Raw genomic sequence first — 21,627 nt, forward strand, 5'->3', positions numbered from 1 at the left:
AAAAAAAAAAAAAAAAAAAAAAAAAAAGAGAAAGAAAAAGAAAATGATTTGAGCATATTTCCTTGTACCTCTAAGTTAACTTTCCTTCTGATATATATTTTGTCTGTGACCTAAGATATGAAAGGAAGTAAAAAGTAAGGATCTTGACTATTTTGGGTCATGATGAAAGTGGAAAGAGGTATTGCCAGGATCCCTCCTGTCTGAATCCTTTTGTAGTTATCTTGTGCCGCCTGTGATTCCAAGGAGGTCATAGACTATTTAAAAAAAAAACACTTTCTTAATTTCTAGGGCTTCACTCTCAAATTCCTATCAGTTCTCCTGCCCAGGTAGCCCAGGTTGGATAGTTGGTGAGCTTTAAGGACTCTTCAGCACAGAGTTGAGACTAAAGCCTAGCCTGACATGTCTGTCATGATCCCTGTTTTTGAGGGTGCTGCTTGCCTAATTCAGCAACAGCAGAGGGAGGGAAAAAAAGCATCCTTATTTTTCTCACTTGAATTTACAACAGCTGCCTAAACCATCTTCCCTTCATTTCCCTTTCCCTGATTCTGCCCTAGATTTGCCCCTCTTAAAAAGTAGGTACTGCCTGGATCACTATCACGTTGGATAAAAGAGAGTGAAGAGGGAAGTTGACCCTCACCTAGGTCCCTTTTTACCCTTTGGATTCTTTCCATCAAAATCCATCTCCAGCAGCTCCACTGTAGTTAGTAACTCCATTGTGCCTTCCTTTCATTCTGTCCTTCAACTTAGCAGAAATACTCCTGGCTTAGAGGGAGGATAAGGAAGATGCATGCCAACAACTTGGACATGTCATAATTGGTCAAAGGGAAAAGTTTCTTGTAGCTGTTGTCTTGATTTGAACAATTGGCTACATGGTAGTTTGATTTTTGCTCTTTGACTAAAGTCACTGATACCCAAGATTTGTGTCCGGGTCAATTTGGCTACAGAAAAATCCAAGGATCGTTTTATACTTGTTTATAAGGTTACATACAGTTTAAAATCATTGCTACCTTTTCTAATTCACTAACAATGTGCCAAAGCATCTGCTTTTCTGACTCATCTTCATTTAAGGTTGAGCCCATTACTTTTCAAATCATATCCATCAATTTGCAAACTCTGTAAACTCCAGCATTACTGGCACAACAAAACCCACTTTATCTTAATGCTTAAAAATTCCAATTCATGTTGCTTGGATGTCTTTGAATGAAAGACCTTGTCTTGTTTCATATTACAGTGAAAAAGCTTATCTCATATTACAGTGAAATATACTGACAATGAATGAAGATTAAACTGAGTCCACACGTTACAGAAAACATACAAAACTGCACAAGAATTTTTCTCAAATGGTTTTGCAAGGAGAGAGGGTAAAATGAGTGCCAGAAAGCAATTTACCAATATCATTTGTCATTCTGTGTTCCTGTAATATTCATACGTAAAATACGTGCAGTTTGTAAGGAAATAATGAGTTGTAGTCCTATGAGTTCTAATTTAGAAAATTAAATACATTGAATTATAAGAAGCATTTCATGAATAATTTGAACATTTTTGAAAATTAGGAAACGTATTTATACAACGACCATTTGAATGATCAGAAAGTATAAGAAGAAATTAATTGAGGAAAATGAAGTGGTAATTAAGAACATGTTGGTTTCTGGCCAAACACTATAGATTTGAGCTATTATTATTTTGGCTTAAGTTGGGTCTAATTTAAGTAGTAGCATTCTGACCTCAGGAAGGGAGAACTAGTAGATCAGCGAATCTCATTCACAAAACTTAAAATTGAACATGTATAGAATTAGGACTCTTGCATTGTTAATGATCTGCTGTTATTTACTGTTCTTTGTATCTCTGACCCTGACCTGTCTTAGTCTAATGTGAATCAGCTCATCCTAGTTGCATCCACTGGCCCTTATCTATCTATCTTTCTTTCTTTTTCTTCTTCTTCTTTTTTTTTTTTTTATTTTTATTTTTAACAGAGATTACTTTATGTATAAATAGCCATTAGTGTGGAATGCATCGCATGAGGTTGTTGCTTCCCATTCTTAGGTCATCAAAGCCTTGCAGAGGGTTGACAATATGGTTGGTATGCTGATGGATGGTCTGAAAGAGCTGAACTTGCACAGATGCCTGAACCTCATCCTTGTTTCGGATCATGGTAATCTGAATTTGCATTATTTGCTCTTCAGGATAAAGGGCTGAACAAAGTTTACTTGATTGTTTCCTAATTTCTTCGGAATGTTATAGTGAATTCTTTTGAAAAAATGTAGTTTCTTGTGGAAAGTCTTTAGGAAAAAAATACATGAAATATAAAATATAAGTGAAACACAGAATTCACAGAAACCTAAGTGCTTGTCAAGCACAATGTACCAATCTTCTGATTTGAGAAAAAGGAATACACCAAGAATTTGAATAGTTAAAAAATATACATTTTCAACATTAAATTTTTATAACTCTACAATTTTAGATTTAATTGGAACTGATTATTATGTCTTCAATTGTCTTTTTTTGTTTTTGAGACAGTCTCACACTGTTACCCAGGCTGGAGTGCAGTAGCATGATCACAGCTCACTGCAGCCTCAGCTTCCTGGGCTCAAGTGACTCTCCTGCCTCAGCCTCCTGAGTAGTGGAACTACAGGCATGTGCCTTGACTAATAAAGAGAATTTTTTTTGGTAGAGATGGGATCTTGCTATGTTGACCAGGCTGGTCTCGAACTCGTGGTCTCAAGCTCCCACCGCTGCCTCTCAAAGTGGTGGGATTACAGGGATTAGCCATCGTGCCCAGCCTTCAATTTTCTTTAGCATGATAAATTTGACTTTAGAAGCATTATATATTAATTTCGATAGTATTTTAATTTCACTTGTACTTACTGTGATCTTTGTAACACCCTTGTGTACAGTTTGGGGACTATAGGAGCAGTGTGCCTATAGAAAGTAGAAGATAGGTTCTTTTTGTTATTGTTCTTGTTGTTTGCTTCAGAAATAATTATAGAAATCTGTGTTTAGAAGCAGTCCTAAGAAGTTACATACTAAAGAAGCTCCAGTCTTGGAATGAGAGTGACTCATACACATCCACTCCCAGGTGGTTTGGGGCAAATAACTGGGCTTTCACATTCAGTCTAAAACTGTGATAAGACATTCTTCTTTACTCTCATGATGATATTGTAATATATAAATAAAAAGAAACATTAAACTAAATTTGGGTGATGGAAGAGATTTTGAAAAAAGTGAAGCGATAGGTACAACTGAAATTCTGTCTTACCTATCAGATGTTCAACTAATATGAGTGCTACACACCCTTGTTTAACGAATTTAACTCTGGAAGTGAAGGAAATTCTGCTCTGCATATTGAATTTTTTATTCAAGTTACAGCATGTTTTGGGATTTTTTTTTTTCTCCTAGGCATGGAACAAGGCAGTTGTAAGAAATACATATATCTGAATAAATATTTGGGGGATGTTAAAAATATTAAAGTTATCTATGGACCTGCAGCTCGACTGAGACCCTCTGATGTCCCAGATAAATACTATTCATGTAAGTATATCTCTGTGATAACTTTGAATATGGTCATATTAAGAATACCTTCCTCTAGGCCAGGCATGGTGGCTCACGCTGTAATCACAGCACTTCGGGAGGCCGAAGTGGGCGGATCACCTGAGGTCAGGAGTTCGAGACCAGCCTAGCCAATGTAGTGAAACCCTGAAAATACATATATGATACTATACTATATCTATACTAAAAATATAAAAATTAGCCTCGCTTAGTGGTGGATGTCTGTAATCCCAACTACTCGGGGGGCAGAGGCACAAGAATCGCTTGAACCCAGGAGGTGGAGGTTGCAGTGATCTAAGGTCATGCCACTGTACTCCAGCCTGGGCAACAGAGTGAGACTTGGTATCAAAAAAAAAAAAAAAAAAAAAAAGAATACCTTCCTTTAAATCATTATATCTCTAAACTAAAGGGAATCAGAGTTAATTTTTTTCATGATTAAATCTCCAATGCAGATCTTTTGTACACAAATGGATTTTATGGGACTGGATGTGAGAACACAACTTACCTATTGGTTATTCATGGACTAAGCATAGTATTTGATGAGCTTAGTGCAATTTTATGTTGAAGTATGTGTTTTACTTGTGTATCAGAGTGAAGATTATACTAGAAAAAAAGTTTAAGAGAAAAATCCAACTACATTTATTCAAGTTTAATTAATTAATGACACTCCATTAAAATTACTTAGTATGGGAATAATATTCTATTGTGAGGAGGAATGCTGGCAGAAATGATTAATACTATAGGCAATTGATTCCTGTCCTCCCTTAAACCATTTCAGAAACAATAAAGAATGTATCTTTTAAATAGGGAAGAATGAATTTCACATTCTCTCTTGACCACATATGGAACATAAACTGCCAAAAGATGTTTTAAAATATTTATTCTTTTGCCAGTCAAGTGTATTTCATAACTGTTTCCACCTCTGTTACCTCCCTCTCATTTTGATTACCATCCATGATAACTTTCAGATGTGTAGAGCAAATTTTGTTTGCCTTTTTGATATAGTTAACTTTGAAACAGAAATAGAATAAGCTTTTCTGACAATTATCAGAATTGGGTTAGGTTGGGCTATTTGGTAAGATATGTTTCAATAGGTAGATACTATTGACTATTAATGAGGAAAATATATTTCACTGCAGGAAAATGGTTATGCAGATATATTTACACAGTGTTACAAAGCACAGGCTGTGTATGCCTAATACCAAGTTTTAATTAGTATTTTTTTAATTTAGAAAAGTAGTACATGACTGTTATAAAACCTGTTCTAAAAATTATACAGATACGCTAGGCATGATGGTGGCTCACACCTGTAATTCCAGCACTTTGGGAGGCCAAGGCAGGCGGATCACAAGGTTAAGAGATCGAGACCATCCTGGCCAACATGGTGAAACCCTGTCTCTACTAAAAATATAAAAATTAGCCGGGCATGATGGCACATGCCTGTAGTCCCAGCTACTGGGGAGGCTGAGGCAGGAGAATCGCTTGAACTTGGGAGGCAGAGGTTGTAGTGAGCTGAGATCGCGCTACTGCACTCCAGCCTGGTGACAGAGAGAGACTCCATCTAAAAAAAAAAAAAAAAAACTCTAGGGCAAGAGCAGTCTCCAGAGATGTTTGGGATGGGATAGCTAAGCTGTGCCATACCCTTATCTCAGTTAGGCCCTCAAGTTTCCCAAATTAAAGCAAAAACTATATATGTATATCACTTTACATAAATATATAAAATATATGTATATAAAATGTATACTCTTATCTGGATAATTTTCTCCAATTTGTGTAATGTTTGGCTAAAATAAAATCTGGGAAGCTAGACAGTTATTGATTTGTAGTAGAAAGTACCCTAAGTAAATCCATGGCCTTACTATGCAAATTCAGTTTTTAAATTAGTCTACTTGCCTTCTCTTTGAAGTTTCCTCATACACCTCTTATTTGAAAATTCTAGAACTGTCATTGAATATTGAAGTATACAAAGTAAAAAGTAACAGCTTCCCACCTGAAGTCCTCCTACTTGACAATTCATTTCCCCTGTTTAGAAACAACCGTTGTTAAGCTTGGATTATGTCTTCCCGGATAATTGTGATATTCGAATAATTATTTTTGTTGTTGAGTATTTCCTAGGGAACTAGAGGTACAAATCAGCTTTACAAAACACATACAGTTTTTATTTTTACCCAGTGAAACCATACCAGATCTAGATGGATAGATACTTTGAGGGATGGATGGATATTGGTTACTAACGGGATGGAAAGATGATTGGACAGGTGGATGGATAGTTAGATGGATGAATGGACATGTGGGTTATCAGATGGATGGATACGTAGATGTTCTGTAACTTGTCTTTCCATTTAACAATATGACACTATATCATGGGTGTCATTACAGGGTGATACCTAAAGGTCTGTCTAATTCCTTTCAGTGGCTACAATGTAATGACTTAAATGAACTCTTTAAAACCTGCCTTGGTGTTTAAATATAGAGTTTGGATCTGACATTCTACATTTTTGTATTATGTTTTAGTTATAGCATACAATCAACTATTAATTCTTATGTTTGTTCCCCTCCAGTTAACTATGAAGGCATTGCCCGAAATCTTTCTGTGAGTATCTTTATTTTCCATTATCTAGTTATTTTTAGTTTTGTATAATATATACAGAGAAAAGTTTCAGCATCTATTATTGGGATTGAAGGATTAGAATATTTTAGGCCGGGCACGGTGGCTCACGCCTGTAATCCCAGCACTTTGGGAGGCCGAGGCGGGCGGATCACAAGGTCAGGAGATCGAGACCATGGTGAAACCCCGTCTCTACTAAAAATAGAAAAAATTAGCTGGGCGCAGGGGCGGGCGCCTGTAGTCCCAGCTACTCGGGAGGCTGAGGCAGGAGAATGGCGTGAACCCGGGAGGCGGAGCTTGCAGTGAGCCGAGATTGTGCCACTGCACTCCAGCCTGGGCGACAGAGCGAGACTCCGTCTCAAAAAAAAAAAAAAAAAAAGAATATTTTAGTAACCTGGGCCAACATGGAAATGCTGTGTAGTTTAAAGATCTTTAAGGTTGTGTCCCAATAATGTAGATTTGAAAATTTTTAAAGAATTTATCTATTGGCATTATGAAATGTATATGAGAAGAAGAAATAATTTTAAAACTATTTACAAGAAATAATTTTTAAAGTAGAAGGAAAAACCGTATGGCTGTACCACCATAAACACCATTAGCATTATGATATATTTCCTTCCAGTCTTTTTTTATGCCTTAAAAAATAAGTTTTTATACTAGTGCTGAGTTATCTATACTACATTTTATACTCACACATTTTAAATCTGCAAGAAAACTCTTAAATTGCAGTTATAAGGATGTTTGAAAATAGAACCATCAGTGGTAACTTAATATAATCTAGTGACACTATCTGAGTTCTGGGGCTTTTATGCAGTAATAATTATGATTTCCTCTAAATGTTTCAAGTAGTTTGGAAGATTTACCTTTTACATTATACAAATAGTAAGAACTTTTAGCTGTTTTTTCATCTGACTTATTGGGCCGGCTGATGAAATGTTTGTGAAAAAAAATTTCATGTGAAGTTAGAAAGCAATTTCAAGAAAAGTTAACACTTTAGATAACAGGGAAATAATACTTTTTCTTTGCTGTTTGCAATTTCAGTGCCGGGAACCAAACCAACACTTCAAACCTTACCTGAAACATTTCTTACCTAAGCGTTTGCACTTTGCTAAGAGTGATAGAATTGAGCCCTTGACATTCTATTTGGACCCTCAGTGGCAACTTGCATTGTAAGTTCTGACAGTGTCCCAGGTAAACTTAACCTGATCGGTTAGTGATTCAGGGTAACCACTGGGCCCTTTCTAACAATATTGTTATGTGAAAACTGTAGAAGTATGATTCTCTTCACTCTAACTCAGGATTTCTAATGTCGGCCTATGGATGTTTGAGTTAGATAATTCTTTGTTGTGGAGAGCTGTCCTGCACATTGTGGGATATTTGACAAGGATCCTTTACTTCTCCCCACTGGATGAAAGTAGCACTTCTTCTCTAATGTGACAACCAAAAATGTCCCTCAGCATTGCCAAAAGTCCCCTGGGAAGGAGGGATCACCCAGACCATCCTTGGCTAGGAATCACTGGTCTGGCTTTTCATATCTATATTGATTACTTCTTACAATCTACATTTGTTACCACTTGCCATTGCATGTCTTCTACACATTACAGTATGTCTAATTGTGCCGCCAAAGCCCAGCCAACAGTTGGTAAAAGCACTTTACTTTATAATAATGAGTAACTATCTTCATTATACACAGTTGTTTTTTCATTCTTCTCATACTAATCCATCAATAAACTTTAGTTTATTGGTGTGTTTGGCAAATTATTTGGATGGTTAATAGTGTTAATATCTCACAATTTGTTCATTAACTGTTTTGGTGGTTGCCAAGAAGCCAGTCATGATACATAACCCTGTCAAGCAAAACCTAAGCAGTGAACCAAAATTCAGTAAACAGAATTATACTGTCTCCACTCTTACTGGAGAGCTGGGCTTTTCATTTTCAAAAAAAAAAAAAAAGAATATGAAAGGAGAAATGGTCCTATCTTCATGAGAGTACTAATATTTAGTAAATATCTAAACACCATGTTGCAAGCATTTCTTTAGGCTACATCATTGAATTTTTACAAATAACCAACATGAGAAATTGAAATCAAAGATGATAGTTAAATCTATCTAAATTCACGGGTAGTTAATCACTCAGCCAATGTTCAAAACCACTTCTGTCCTGATGCTAGTGGTTTTTCTTCTGTCTACTATATTGCTTATAGTTTGTTTGTCCATGAAATAAAAGATAGAAGTGACTTCTTAATGCTTTTCAAAGCCAGGTGGTTTTATTTACCCGTTATGTTGGTTTAACAAAATAGTTACATACTTTTTATTAATGAAAATAATGTTATGTTTTATGAAAGGACTTTACATTTTTAATTCATATATGTCAACAATAGGAATCCCTCAGAACGGAAATATTGTGGAAGTGGATTTCATGGCTCTGACAATATATTTTCAAATATGCAAGTGAGTAAACCTATTATACTTAATTGAATTGAATCTAAAGAAAAAATGATATACAAAGTTTTACATTTGAAAACAGACTGTGATTATGTCTTGAATGAGAATTAATGAAACATACTTTCATAAAGCTATTTTTCTTTGAACATTAAAGAATTTTGTTAAAATTTTATATTCATTGGCTATTACTAAAAAGTCAAAAAACAACAGATGTGGCAAGAATGTGGAGAAAAGGGAATACGTATACACAGTCGAAGGGAGTGTAAGTTAGTACAACTTCTGTGGATCACTGTATAGAGATTTCTCAAAGAAATAATAATGAAACTACTCCTAATCCAGCAATCCCACTACTGGGTTTTCCCAAAGGAAAATAAATCATTTTATCAAACAGACACCTGCACTCGTATGTTTATCGCAGCACTGTTCACAGGAGTAAAGTCATGAAATCAACCTAAATATTTATCAATGGAGTATGGATTAAAAATGTGGGGTGTGTGTGTGTGTGTGTGTGTGTGTGTATATATCGTGGAATACTGCTCAGCCATAAAAAGGAATGAAATCATGTTCTTTGAAGCAACATGGATGGAATTGGAGGCCAATTATCCTTAGTGAAATAACTCAAACAAAAAACTAAAAACCACATGTTCTCACTTGTAAGTGGTAGCTAAACAGTAGGCACACACGGATGTACAGAGTGGAATAATAGATATTGGAGACTCCCCAAAGGTGGGAAGATGGGAGGAGTGTGAGATATGAAATACCACTTACTGGGTTCAATGTACACTGTTCTGGTGATGGGTAACACTAAAAGCTCAGACTTCACCACTATGTGATATATCCATGAAAGATAACTGTACTCATACCCCTAAATCCATAAAAATTAAAAAATTAATAAAATTTTATATTCATGTTTCATAAGCATATGACGTATCTCCTATTATATTTCTAATAATTATTTTTCATGTTTTTTGTGCTCTGTTAAGAATATTGCTTTACAGTTAAGAAAGCTAGTGATAGATAAAGTATCATATTTACATTCTTAGAAGAGATAATATCTTACATTTACCCAGCACTTTAATGTTTTCAAAATAAACTTATAGTAATTTTCTAATTTGATCCCTGCAGCACTGTGTAAGGTGGGCAGGGTGAAGTTTATATTCAATGTCATAGATGAAAAAAAAAATTATCATTCATTCTGTTCTGATTGTCAAGTCAAGAATTGTAGTAAAACTAAGAGACATATCCTAGATGTTCTTAGATTATATGTGTGATAGAGTTAAAACTATATTTCCCACAAAGTCCACTGAGCATGGTAGTTTTCCTCTTATCTTATCATAACCAGTTTGTATGTGTACAATTTGGATAACAGAGTTTTTTGGACTAACCTGCAGACAGCTGAAATGCACTGATAAACTTCCTTTTTTGGCCATCTAGGCCCTCTTTGTTGGCTATGGACCTGGATTCAAGCATGGCATTGAGGTTGACACCTTTGAAAACATTGAAGTCTATAACTTAATGTGTGGTAAGTGTGAACAGGTGGCTTTTTTCCCTTCTGAAAACAGACCTGAAATAAGATTGTCAAAAGCAGGTCACATTGTAGGCACCTTTGTGGAGAGGACGGTGAGGCAAGACAGATTTTTACCTTCTTCCTGACTCGGACTCACTGAAGAAATATGGGGAACATGTCATCTTATTACTTATCTGTTTGTTCCACTAGGCTGCTTGCTGGTTAAAGTACACCACTCACAGCAGGGTGGTCTGCACACCCCCAGTGCTCAGCACTTTTCTAGACCCTCAGCTTAATTATTTGATTCCTGACTCAGAGCAGTGATAGAAGCCAGAGAAAAGACATTGAGGGCAGTGAAAGGTGGACAAAACTTGTGGAACTTCTGGTAGCCATAATGGTTGAATGTAAGTCAATGTCAAGGTTGTAGAAATGACGGAGGACACATTAGGGATATTCTTGGTTTACTTTGTACCTTCTGAAGTAGTCCTTTTATAGTGAAGCATTGTGTTTTAAATATTAATTTCTTATTCTCATAATGGTCCTAGGCATTTACAAAACCTTAAATATGTCTTAACTATAATTCTTTTGGTGGGAGTCTATATAGTTTAAATGAGTTAATATATCCTAAAATACTTAAAACAGCACCTGGCATATAGTAAGTGCTTACTACATAAGTATTTGCTGTTATCACATTTAAGAGCATGAGTCTTAGACTCAGACAAAGATGGTTTTTAATTCTAGATCGTTCAGTTAGTAACTTTGAGACTTGGGCAAAACACTTTGATTACTCATCTACCAAATATTGATGATAACTTATAAAATTGTTTTGGGGAATAAATAAGAAAATATGTTAGCACCATGATTGGCAGAAAATATGCATTCAACAGGTGGTGACTAGTTATTGTACACTTTAAAAATCAGAAATTTTGTACTGAAATACAGCATATACATATCAGTACTTCTATTAAAAAGAAGCTAGTCTTAAATACTCTAAAACTCAGGAGAGTTTTATACTTTTCTTTTAGTTAAAGAGTAAAGGACTCATGTATTTGGTTTTAAAAAAGTAAAGATCATGGCACAAGTCTACTATTTGTTTGATTTGAAACATCTAAGTAACTCTACCATTCTTGAAATGATGCAGATTTACTGAATTTAACACCGGCTCCTAATAACGGAACTCATGGAAGTCTTAACCACCTTCTAAAGAATCCCGTTTACACACCAAAGCATCCCAAAGAGGTGCACCCCCTGATACAGTGCCCCTTCACAAGAAACCCCAGAGATAACCTTGGCTGCTCATGTAACCCTTCGGTAAGTATTGTCAGGAAGTTTGGTCCAGTATGTATGGTTTGATAGCACCCTCTGCACAGCATGTGCTGTAGAAATACTTAATAATCAAATTAGAATTTAGGAGTGGGGGTAGGTAAACATATAGTTTAATCCTAGGGGGCACATGCAGATCTTTTGTAATATTTCTTTTCTCTTTCTAGTTTTTGCATTTTATGCTCTTATTTTTAATTCCTTGGAGCTGTGACTTGACTTGGGTGCAGATGTGAAGAAGTCTAGTTCAGTTCTTGAGCCTCCTGTATTAGGGAATCTGTACTGTTACTCTAGCAGTGAGGTCATGAGCACATAGGAAACCAATCACAATGTACCTTTTTAAAAATACAATTCAGGTTGTTTAAGTGTAGGGAGGAAAAAAGATTTCTTGGTATGAAATGAATATATTACACTGTCCTTTTTTACTTCCATGTTAATATATCATTATTATAAAAAGATAAAAATGCTAGACGAGTTATGAACAAAATTGATAACATCCATAAGCGGGCACCTGTAATCCCAGCTACTTAGGAGGCTGAGGCAGGAGAATCGTTTGAACCTGGGAGGCAGAGGTGGCAGTGAGCCAACATCGCACCACTGCATTGCAGACTGGGCAACAGGGTGAGACTCCGTCTCAAAAAAATATATATATACACACACACACACACACACACACACGTGCACACATATATACAAAAACATATATAAATATATATCTATAAAATATAATATTAAAAATATAATATAGAAATATAAATATATAAATGTATTTTGATATATATAAAAAATATACATATATACACTATATGTGTGTATATATACACTATATATGTGTATATACACTATATATGTGTATATATAGCAATTTGGAGAGTAGTTTATTTTATGCTTTACATTTTGTTTTAGACTTGAGTTAGACTAGAAGAAAGACTTGGGGTACCGAGATAAGAATTACAAAGCAGCAATCATATTCTTATTTTTTAATTACTGGCGTAATGCTGGTATACTAACAATAATGTTAGTATACTAACAATAATGTTAGTATACTAACAATTTTGTCTTTTGCAACTGTCATTCCTCTCCTCTGTCCTGTTCATCAAAAAAGTAACTTCTGTCCAGGCATAGTGTACCACACCTGTAATCCCAGTACTTTGGGAGGCCGAGGTGAGAGGATTGCTTGAGACCAGGAGTTCAAGACCAGACTGGGCAACATAGGGAGACCCCATCTGTACAAAAAGCTAAAAAAATTAGTTGGGCATGGTAGCATATGCCTGGAGTCCCATTTACTTGGGAACCTAGGTGGGAGGATTGCTTGAGCCCAGTAGACCGAGGCTGCAGCGAGTCATGATTGCACCACTGCACGCCAGCCTGGGTGAAAGAGCAAGACTCTTGCCTTTAAAGAGAAAAAAAAAAAAAATCCACTCATACAAGACTATTGTAAATGATCTTTGTTCTATGTTGGGATAATCAATCTATAGCAGTTCTGTGTTACAAAAATTAAAACATGTCTGTCAGTCCTTAAAAATAGTTTTATAACCTTTTTTAGATTTTGCCAATTGAGGATTTTCAGACACAGTTTAATCTGACCATGGCAGAAGGTAAGGCATGCTACCCTCAAGCTTGGAATGTGAAACAGTTTTCTGATCAGTGTGAAATGCAGAGAACTGGTTTGGGGGACATTATTTGAGAATAACCAATAAAATAAAGGGAGTTCTGGAGGACCACCTGATGAAACATAGAGGTTTCTTTGCTTGACAGTTTAGACTGTTAGACATAAGGAAAGAAGAGATATTTTGCAGTGGATATTGTATGTAACGTATTTAGTGGAAGCTGAGTCACAGTTTATGAGCATAATGGAGGTGTTCTGAAATTTTTGACGATTTCTATAGGTTGATAGTAGAGACTCAGATTCCCATTTGAAATATCTAAGTTTCTATCTCACCTGGTTCTTAGTTAATCATACAAGGTTATATATTGATTTATTGATCTAAAGCTATTTCTTCATCACTTTTGACCCAAAATCAAGGATATACAGACAACTGATGAAATTTTTCAATTATGACTTGAATGTTTGGAGTCACTGTAATACACTCTCTCATCCTTATGTTACCTGGCACACTTTTTTTTTTTCTTTCTACTAGAATAAAGAGGTAAATTCTGTGTTAATTCTGATATGAGCTTGTCTCTGTAAAATCCCTAGGATATCTTCAAGGTGGCAAAGTATTGTAGTGAATGGTGGCACTTTCAGAATTGAGTAGATCCAAGTTTGAATATGAGCTTAGGTACTATATGTTCATGGAAGGAGTATTCCCTGTCAGCTGCTGTTTCCGCATCTGTAAAATGGGCATAAACCTTAATTCATATGGAAATGTAAAAATTAGTTATATGATGTGTAGCAAGCACTTGACGTTTGGGAAAAGGGCAATAAATAATATCTATATTGTTATTGTTTTATTTAGTTTAATCTCATAGTTTCAATTCTGAACTTCTGCTTTCCAAGTACACATATCATTTAAAAAATTTACTTTCTGGAGTGTGTCCTAAAGAATAAATAATTAAAATAATGCTTAAGAATTTTTGATAATATAACTTTGAATTAACTGGAATATTCAGCAATTTCATGTAGTGTCCTCATGGTATCTTGATATTACATTGATTTCAGAATCTTTATAGGCAAAAATTACAGTGAATCTCACGTGTCTTCTTAAGTGTTTATGCTTCTACCCTTTGTAATCAGTTTTTTTAATAGTTAAAAGTAAATCTTCAATATGGTTAAGTAGAAGAAAGGATTAGATGAGGGTATCACACTATATATTATCGTATAATGCACACTAACTAAATTTATTTATTTTCATCCTATGACCCAAGAGAAGAATATTAAGCATGAAACTTTACCCTATGGAAGACCCAGAGTTCTCCAGAAGAAAAACACCATCTGTCTTCTCTCCCAGCACCAGTTTATGAGTGGATACAGCCAAGACATCTTAATGCCGCTTTGGACATCCTATACCATGGACAGAAATGCAAGTATTTGTCACCTCTTCATGTGTGGCTATTTCAAATTAATGATTAAGCAGAACGTTGAATGCATAGTTTCTCACTGTTCACCTTGGCTTTATACTCAGTTCCTGCATTAGTGGAACACTGAACAGGGAGTCAGAAAAATTCAGTTCCAGTTCAAGCCCTGCCACTGAGCAACTGCATGACTTTGAGAACTCAGACCAAATTTCTTCTGTGAAATGAGAGTTGTGCAGTAAAGAATTCTCTTTTGGGCCGGGCGCAGTGGCTCACACTTGTAATCCCAGCAATTTGGGAGGCCGAGGCGGGTGGATCACAAGGTCAGGAGATCGAGACCATCCTGGCTAACACGGTGAAACCCTGTCTCTACTGAAAATACAGAAAAATTAGCCGGGCGTGGTGGCGGGCGCCTGAAGTCCCAGCTACTCAGGAGGCTGAGGCAGGAGACTCCAGCCTGGACTATAGAGTGAGACTCCGTCTCAAAAAAAACAAAAAAAGAAAAAGAAAAAAGAAAAGAATTCTCTTTTGCCTCCCTGACCCCAATTTTAATATTTTATGATTCCAATTTATAATTGCATGAAATCAGCCTTAGGATCAGTCACAGTTACCCATTTCTAAATACATGGCTGTGTGAGGACAAGTATTTCCCTCAGCTGTTCAAATCTAAGGGAGCCCTCACTGTTTGGCAAAGCCATTAAAGCTCAGTAACATCATTGCATGTACCATCTATAGGAAGACATGAGCCCAAACCAGGGAGAGGCCAGAATCCTGCCCACCACCACCACCAGAGGAGTTAGGCCTTGAAAAGAGTGAGGGCAAATATCCCAGAATAAAAGCCGCCTTCCCCCTCACTCATGGCTGCCTGGGTGCTCTGGTAGAAGAAGGAATGGTGAAGGAGATGGTGCTGGAAAGAGAGAAGGGGGAAGATGAGATTTTGGTCTTACGTGGAATTGAAATTTTAAACTGGGATGAAACTGAAAGTGACTGGCAAGGTACAGGATGCCCTAAGGGAACGACAAAGGGATTTGAGAGAGCATAGTGGAGGGCAGCAATTTGATTTAAAAAATAAAATTATTTTTACTAATCAGTGAGATGGCCAAATAAAAAGATAGGGAAATGTCTGTTTATGTATAATTTCTATGTTCCAAATATATAATACACACATATATTTATATAAAGTTTCTTGAACGTTGATTTTTAAAATTTTTCAAGACTGTCTTCAAACACCAAACACTTAAAAAAATTTTTGACTTTCTGATTCATCAGTCTACACTACTTTTTATAGGCACCCCATCCTATTAATATTTATACCTTAATTATGGTGTTCCTTGATTTCATTTTCAGTTTTCTTATATAATTAAAATGCATGACTTTACAGTCATTGCGATGCTTGAGGTTTTTGCGTTGCTGTTCAGTGACTCTTCTCCCTTGCTCCAGCGACTTTTGGCAGTGTAGTTGGCTATGGAAGATAGACTCAGATCTCTAAAAATCAGCATTTTACTATATAAAGGCTTAAAATTGGCCAGGTGTGGTGGCTCACACCTGTAATCCCGACACTTTGGGAGGCCGAGGAGGGCGAGTCACGAGGTCAGGAGATCGAGACCATCCTGGCTAACACGGTGAAACCCCGTCTCTACTAAAAATACAAAAAATTAGCCAGACGTGGTGGGTCACACCTGTAATCCCAGCACTTTGTGGGGGCTGCGGCGGGTGGATCACCTGAGGTCAGGAGCTCAAGACCAGCCTTGCCAACATGGTGAAACCCCATCTCTACTAAAAACACACAAATTAGCTAGGTGTGGTGGCAGATGCCTATAGTCTCAGCTACTCGGGAGGCTGAGGCAGGGGAATTGCTTGCACCTGGGGAGCAGAGTTGCAGTGAGCCGAGATTGCGCCACAGCATTCTAGCCTGGGTGACAGAGAGAGACTCCGTCTTAAAAAATAAATAAATAAATACAAATTTAAAATTGTAGATAAAGACATTCTAAACATTATTTCATATCAGCATAGCAGAATCTGAAAATATTTGCATAAATATGACAATTAGTATCTTTAATATTTTAAAGCATTTTTACACTTTAGTTAGAAAAAAAGATGACTATACTAGTAGGAAAATGGGAAAACAGTCAAGGACATGAGCTGACAGCTAGAGCTTCATAATTTTATGATGTAGTTCACCTTTAAATATTAATAGAGCAATTTTCTTCTCTGTGCCTGATACCTGAGAGTTCTTTTCATTTCGTTCTTCAGGACAGTTTCTCTACGGAAGACTTTTCCAACTGTCTGTACCAGGACTTTAGAATTTCTCTTAGTCCTGTCCATAAATGTTCATTTTATAAAAATAACACCAAAGTGAGTTACGGGTTCCTCTCCCCACCACGTAAGTTTCTTCCTCTCCTGACCTTCCCTTTTCTTATCCTCTTCTCCTCCTTTTTGTTTTCTTTCTTGTTTATAAATCCTACCATACATTATTTATTGGTGAAAAATTGTGGATTTAGTCTATAACTACCAAGGGAAAAATTTTAATCCTCTAAAACTTGAATTTTATAAAATTTTCTTTTGGCTGGGGGGTAGTTGATTTAGTGCAGATGTGGTGAGCAGTATACTTCATGGTTCCTTATAACAGAATTTGAGAATACTGTGAAGTTGGAATATATATATATATCAAGTTGGAAGACTATATCAAGGTTCTTAGGAAGGAGATCTAACTTTGTTGTTTAAAAAGAAAATGAGATTGTCAGAGAAGTAGGTAAAGGTAGAGGCTTAAATAGTCTTGCTTTTTCACTGATCCAGAACCTCTAGGGAATGGCTTTTTTGAAGCTAAGTATACTATTTTTTGAAATGGCAAATTTGTATGTTGATGAGAAGCCATTTTGCGGCCAGCCTTAAAAGGCAAAAATCGAAAGCTGCAGGTGCTCAACTACCATCAGCATCCAGTTCAGTTCCCAGAGTGTGTGTCTGAAGTCAGAACTTGGCTATTGCATTATAAAAATAGACTAGGTCCAAGCCTCAGATTCATACAGAGAAGCCTTGTATGGCATTTCGAGACAGACATCCTGTGATGTTTTTTCTGGGTAGCAGGTGTTGTTCTGGAGCCAGAAGTTCTCTTTTTTCTTTTCACTGTGAAAAAGTGTAAGGAAAGAAGATTGTCAACACAATTCCTTTTAGTTGAAATAAGGTCAATAAAGTTTGAATATGTTTAATTTGGGGCTCTTGTTATTAAAGTTTATGTTTCTTTGACATGCTCATCTTGAAAAGCCTTAAATATCTTATTTTTGTAAAGGACTTGACTAAACACATTACATTTTCCCTTGACCCAGTACTTGGAAAAGTTTTTCAGGTTTAAGATGGTACTCAGCTAGTTTTTAAAAATGCTCGCCTCTGCCATGAGAAACTATAATTTCTTATGTCATTTGTGAAGAATGAAAAACTTGTCCTCTTTTCTCTTTGTAGAACTAAATAAAAATTCACGTGGAATATATTCTGAAGCTTTACTTACTACAAATATAGTGCCAATGTACCAGAGTTTTCAAGGTAAAAAAATGTTAACTCTATATTTGATAATTTTAATTAATTTCTGCACATATAGGCATAATTCATATGTAATAGGACTTATGGTCTAGATTAAATGAATTAATACCAAATACATTCTTAAAGGTTTAACTATGAGCATACTAGTACACAAAAATTCTACAAATATTAGAACTATCGTATATTCCAGTATCCATTCTGCTTTGTATTTAATTGTTTGCAAACATTTTTGGTGAGAAAGTATATGATGCGCTTCCTAAAGTTATTCAGCTAATACAGTCTGCTATCGCTTATATTAACTTTCATTTGGCTTCCTTATTTAACTTTTTGGAAGTTCTTGATAATTGTCTGTGCTTTCAAATGAATAGATTTTACACCATCATTAACTTGCAGCATTTGATTTTTACAGGAATAAAAATATAGTTACTTATATTGATGTATAGAATATCAAAATATAAGCATAAAAGGAGTTTTTACTCTAATTTATATCTAGAATACTTGTGAATATTTCAAAGTTAATATTCAGATATTAATAGGAAATCTGAATAATATGCCTCGTTTGTGTTTGCAATGTTGCTATGCTTAATGATGACATATGATCACAATTTGAACATGATGTACTTGTTCAGTGATGCCTCAAATAGAATTGGGTTCAACGTTTGTCTATGAGTCCTTTCAAAGGCCAAGGCTGAACAATGAAGTTTTGGCCTCACACTAAGATTGGAGCCAAGGCTGGGTGTGGTGACTCATGCTTGCAGTCCCAGCACTTTGGGGAGGCCAACTCAGAAGGACTGCTTGAGGCCAGGAGTTCAAGATCAGCCTGGAAAACAGTGAGACCCGGTCTCTAGTCTCTACAAAAAATTTTAATTAACTGGGCATGGTGATGTGCACCTGTAGTCCTAGCTATTCTAGAGACTGAGGCAGCAGCATCTCTTGACCCCAAGAGTTTGAGGCTGCAGTGAGCTATGATTGTGCCACTGCACTCCAGCCTGGGTGATATAGCAAGACCCTGTCTCTAAACAAAAAACAAAACAAAGACTGAAGCCAAACTTGACTTTATCTTTATTTACTATAAATGCTAATTTTGAATCATGGTGTTAGTTTATTTCACATGACAACATGGTACCTTGTTCTTTTGAAACTACACTGTCTTCTATCTCGTTTCAGTTATATGGCGCTACTTTCATGACACCCTACTGCGAAAGTATGCTGAAGAAAGAAATGGTGTCAATGTTGTCAGTGGTCCTGTGTTTGACTTTGATTATGATGGACGTTATGATTCCTTAGAGATTCTGAGGCAGTAAGAACATATTTCATTACTCTTAAAAATAGGAACCAAATGGGATTACCATCCAGTTGAGTCAACAGAACCCTTTTTACCCAGTGTCATATGTTTGTGTATGACATTTCTGACTACACAGGAATCCTTTTGAAATATCTGATCAATTTTGGCGTTTTGCTCAACATTCAGTAAAATATTTTTTAGGTAAAAGAAGTAGTGTTTCTCACCCATTCAGTTCAGTTGAGTAATTTTTGAGCTCAGTTTAAATGTTGAACTCATTTAAGATCTCTGTGTGGCTAATTGTTAAGGTATGATCTTAATATATTGTCATTCAGAAGATGAAGAACTCTATGGTGTGGCTACACATATCCTGAGTCTAGGAATGAATAGGGTTATAAAGCTGTAGTGCTTGGGAGTCTGGTGGCCTTGGGTGAATGTTACAGCTTTTACCCAACTCTGGCTGGAAGGGCATGATAAAAAGCAACTGTCTGAAGGAAACCATCGGTGGCGCTTTTTTAAAAAAAGAGAGGGAGAGAACATTTTGGAAACTGGTTGATCTTTATTAAAACAATAATTACAGTAGTTTGGGAAGCAATTTTGCTGTTAAGTCCGTAGGAAAAAGACTGAGATTCCACTGAGATTCATCCCCTCTGAGAACTTTCCTACTCTCCCAGGCTGACTTAGATATATGTGACTTACAATTACACCGGAGAGCACATCAATTTGTAAAGTTACAGTTTTTTACTTTCCCTTGAGGCATAAAGCTGCCTTAGAAACTGTAGCACTAGAGAGGATAAAGAAGAGAACTGCATATGCTTCCTACCCACGGCTTCGCCCAGAGCCCTCTGTTTAAATAGTTTTATAGATTATGATTCTACATAAGGTCATATTTGAAAACAATGATTCCACTACCTTAAGTTTTGGAAGATGTTAAAAAAACAAACAGCCTTAAAACAAAAAGAAATAGGAGAATGACTATGAGGTAAAGATATTTGGGACATCTTTGATAATATACTGCAGTTTAAAAGATTAAGTTACTAAGATAAGGAAGAAAATCCAGTTAGAACAAACAATTCATGACAACATGTCCTCTCTGAAGGGGCTGAAATAAAAAATTCCTAACCAGTTCTTTCTCTGCCCACTATTTGTCTATAATGGCCTAGAAGTTAAGACTATCGATAATGGTTTATACTCTTGGTCGTAGGTATTTAAAAATGGTATTTTCTTTTCTTTAGTGTTTCAATTTCAGTGTCTTTAAGTAGAACTAAAAGAATTCCAAAAGTCAATAAATTTCTACAGAAAACAAAAATTATTTGGACTGTATTTATCTGCCTATCTTCTAATTATTACTGTGAATCTGGCAGAATATGTTGAGGCATTGTGATTACTAGCTTCTTATATTTAATTATTTGTTTGAATTTGATTTTTATATGTATTAAAAGCATGCTCTACTGAAATAGTCATCAAAAGGAAGATAGTTATTTCTTTCTTAAAATGAATATTGGCATATTTTACAGAAAAAGAAGAGTCATCCGTAATCAAGAAATTTTGATTCCAACTCACTTCTTTATTGTGCTAACAAGCTGTAAAGATGCATCTCAGACTCCTTTGCACTGTGAAAACTTAGACACCTTAGCTTTCATTTTGCCTCACAGGACTGATAACAGTGAGAGCTGTGTTGTAAGTAGCTTTTGTATATTTACTTTGCGTGTTGAAAATCTAGACATACGCATATTTGTTTGTGTCATACATCTGACATTACAGTGAGAGAAAGCACAACTCTTGAGTATATATGGACTTTGAAATTACAGGATGCTTTTAAATTTGATCTTTTAAGATGACATATCTTTGGGGAAAACTACCCTTGTCTGCTTTTATTTTTCATTTTTTTTTTTTAGAGAGAGGGTCTTGCTATGTTGCCCAAGCAGGTCTTGAACTCCTGGCCTCAAATAATCCTCCTGCCTTGGCCTCCCAAAGTGCTGAGATTGCAGGCATGAGCCACCCTGCCTGGCCCCTTTGTCTGGTAAAGATACTAAAAATCAGATCAGAATCAAACTTTGTATGGCTTAACCACTAAAGCCTGGGTTTATCTGAAGTATGGATTTTCTCTTATTTCAAAACTGGATTTATAATTTCAAAGTGTCAGCACTGTTATAAATTAGTCTTAAAGTTGTTAGACAACATTTCAAATTTTCTATGTATCACTTAATTATAAAAAATATTTTCCTTTCTTATCCTATTGTCATACCAGTGTATTTGGGAATAATTGTTTTATATTATCTTATTTGCTCAGAATTTTAAAAATCTACATTGTAGATTGGGACATCATGACTGCATAACATTTTAGCTTTTTTTTTTCTTTTTTTTTTT

At 35.8% G+C, this 21,627-nt stretch overlaps 1 protein-coding gene across 1 annotated transcript in view; it reads left to right on the plus strand.

Moving 5' to 3' along the window:
* ENPP1 (ectonucleotide pyrophosphatase/phosphodiesterase 1) overlaps positions 1-21,627 on the plus strand; it is a 91,246-nt gene that overhangs the window by 65,921 nt on the left and 3,698 nt on the right. Inside the window, exons 14-26 of the mRNA XM_011998040.1 lie at positions 2,044-2,152; positions 3,397-3,528; positions 6,108-6,139; positions 7,196-7,323; positions 8,536-8,605; positions 10,034-10,121; positions 11,248-11,417; positions 12,973-13,024; positions 14,295-14,449; positions 16,695-16,824; positions 17,898-17,978; positions 19,143-19,275; positions 20,775-20,937. Coding sequence (XP_011853430.1) covers positions 2,044-2,152; positions 3,397-3,528; positions 6,108-6,139; positions 7,196-7,323; positions 8,536-8,605; positions 10,034-10,121; positions 11,248-11,417; positions 12,973-13,024; positions 14,295-14,449; positions 16,695-16,824; positions 17,898-17,978; positions 19,143-19,275; positions 20,775-20,937 — 1,443 coding nt within the window. The remainder of the gene's footprint in view (positions 1-2,043; positions 2,153-3,396; positions 3,529-6,107; positions 6,140-7,195; positions 7,324-8,535; positions 8,606-10,033; positions 10,122-11,247; positions 11,418-12,972; positions 13,025-14,294; positions 14,450-16,694; positions 16,825-17,897; positions 17,979-19,142; positions 19,276-20,774; positions 20,938-21,627) is intronic.

The sequence above is a fragment of the Mandrillus leucophaeus genome, unplaced genomic scaffold, assembly GCF_000951045.1.
Source record: "Mandrillus leucophaeus isolate KB7577 unplaced genomic scaffold, Mleu.le_1.0 Scaffold552, whole genome shotgun sequence".
NCBI classification, from domain to species: Eukaryota; Metazoa; Chordata; class Mammalia; order Primates; family Cercopithecidae; genus Mandrillus; species Mandrillus leucophaeus.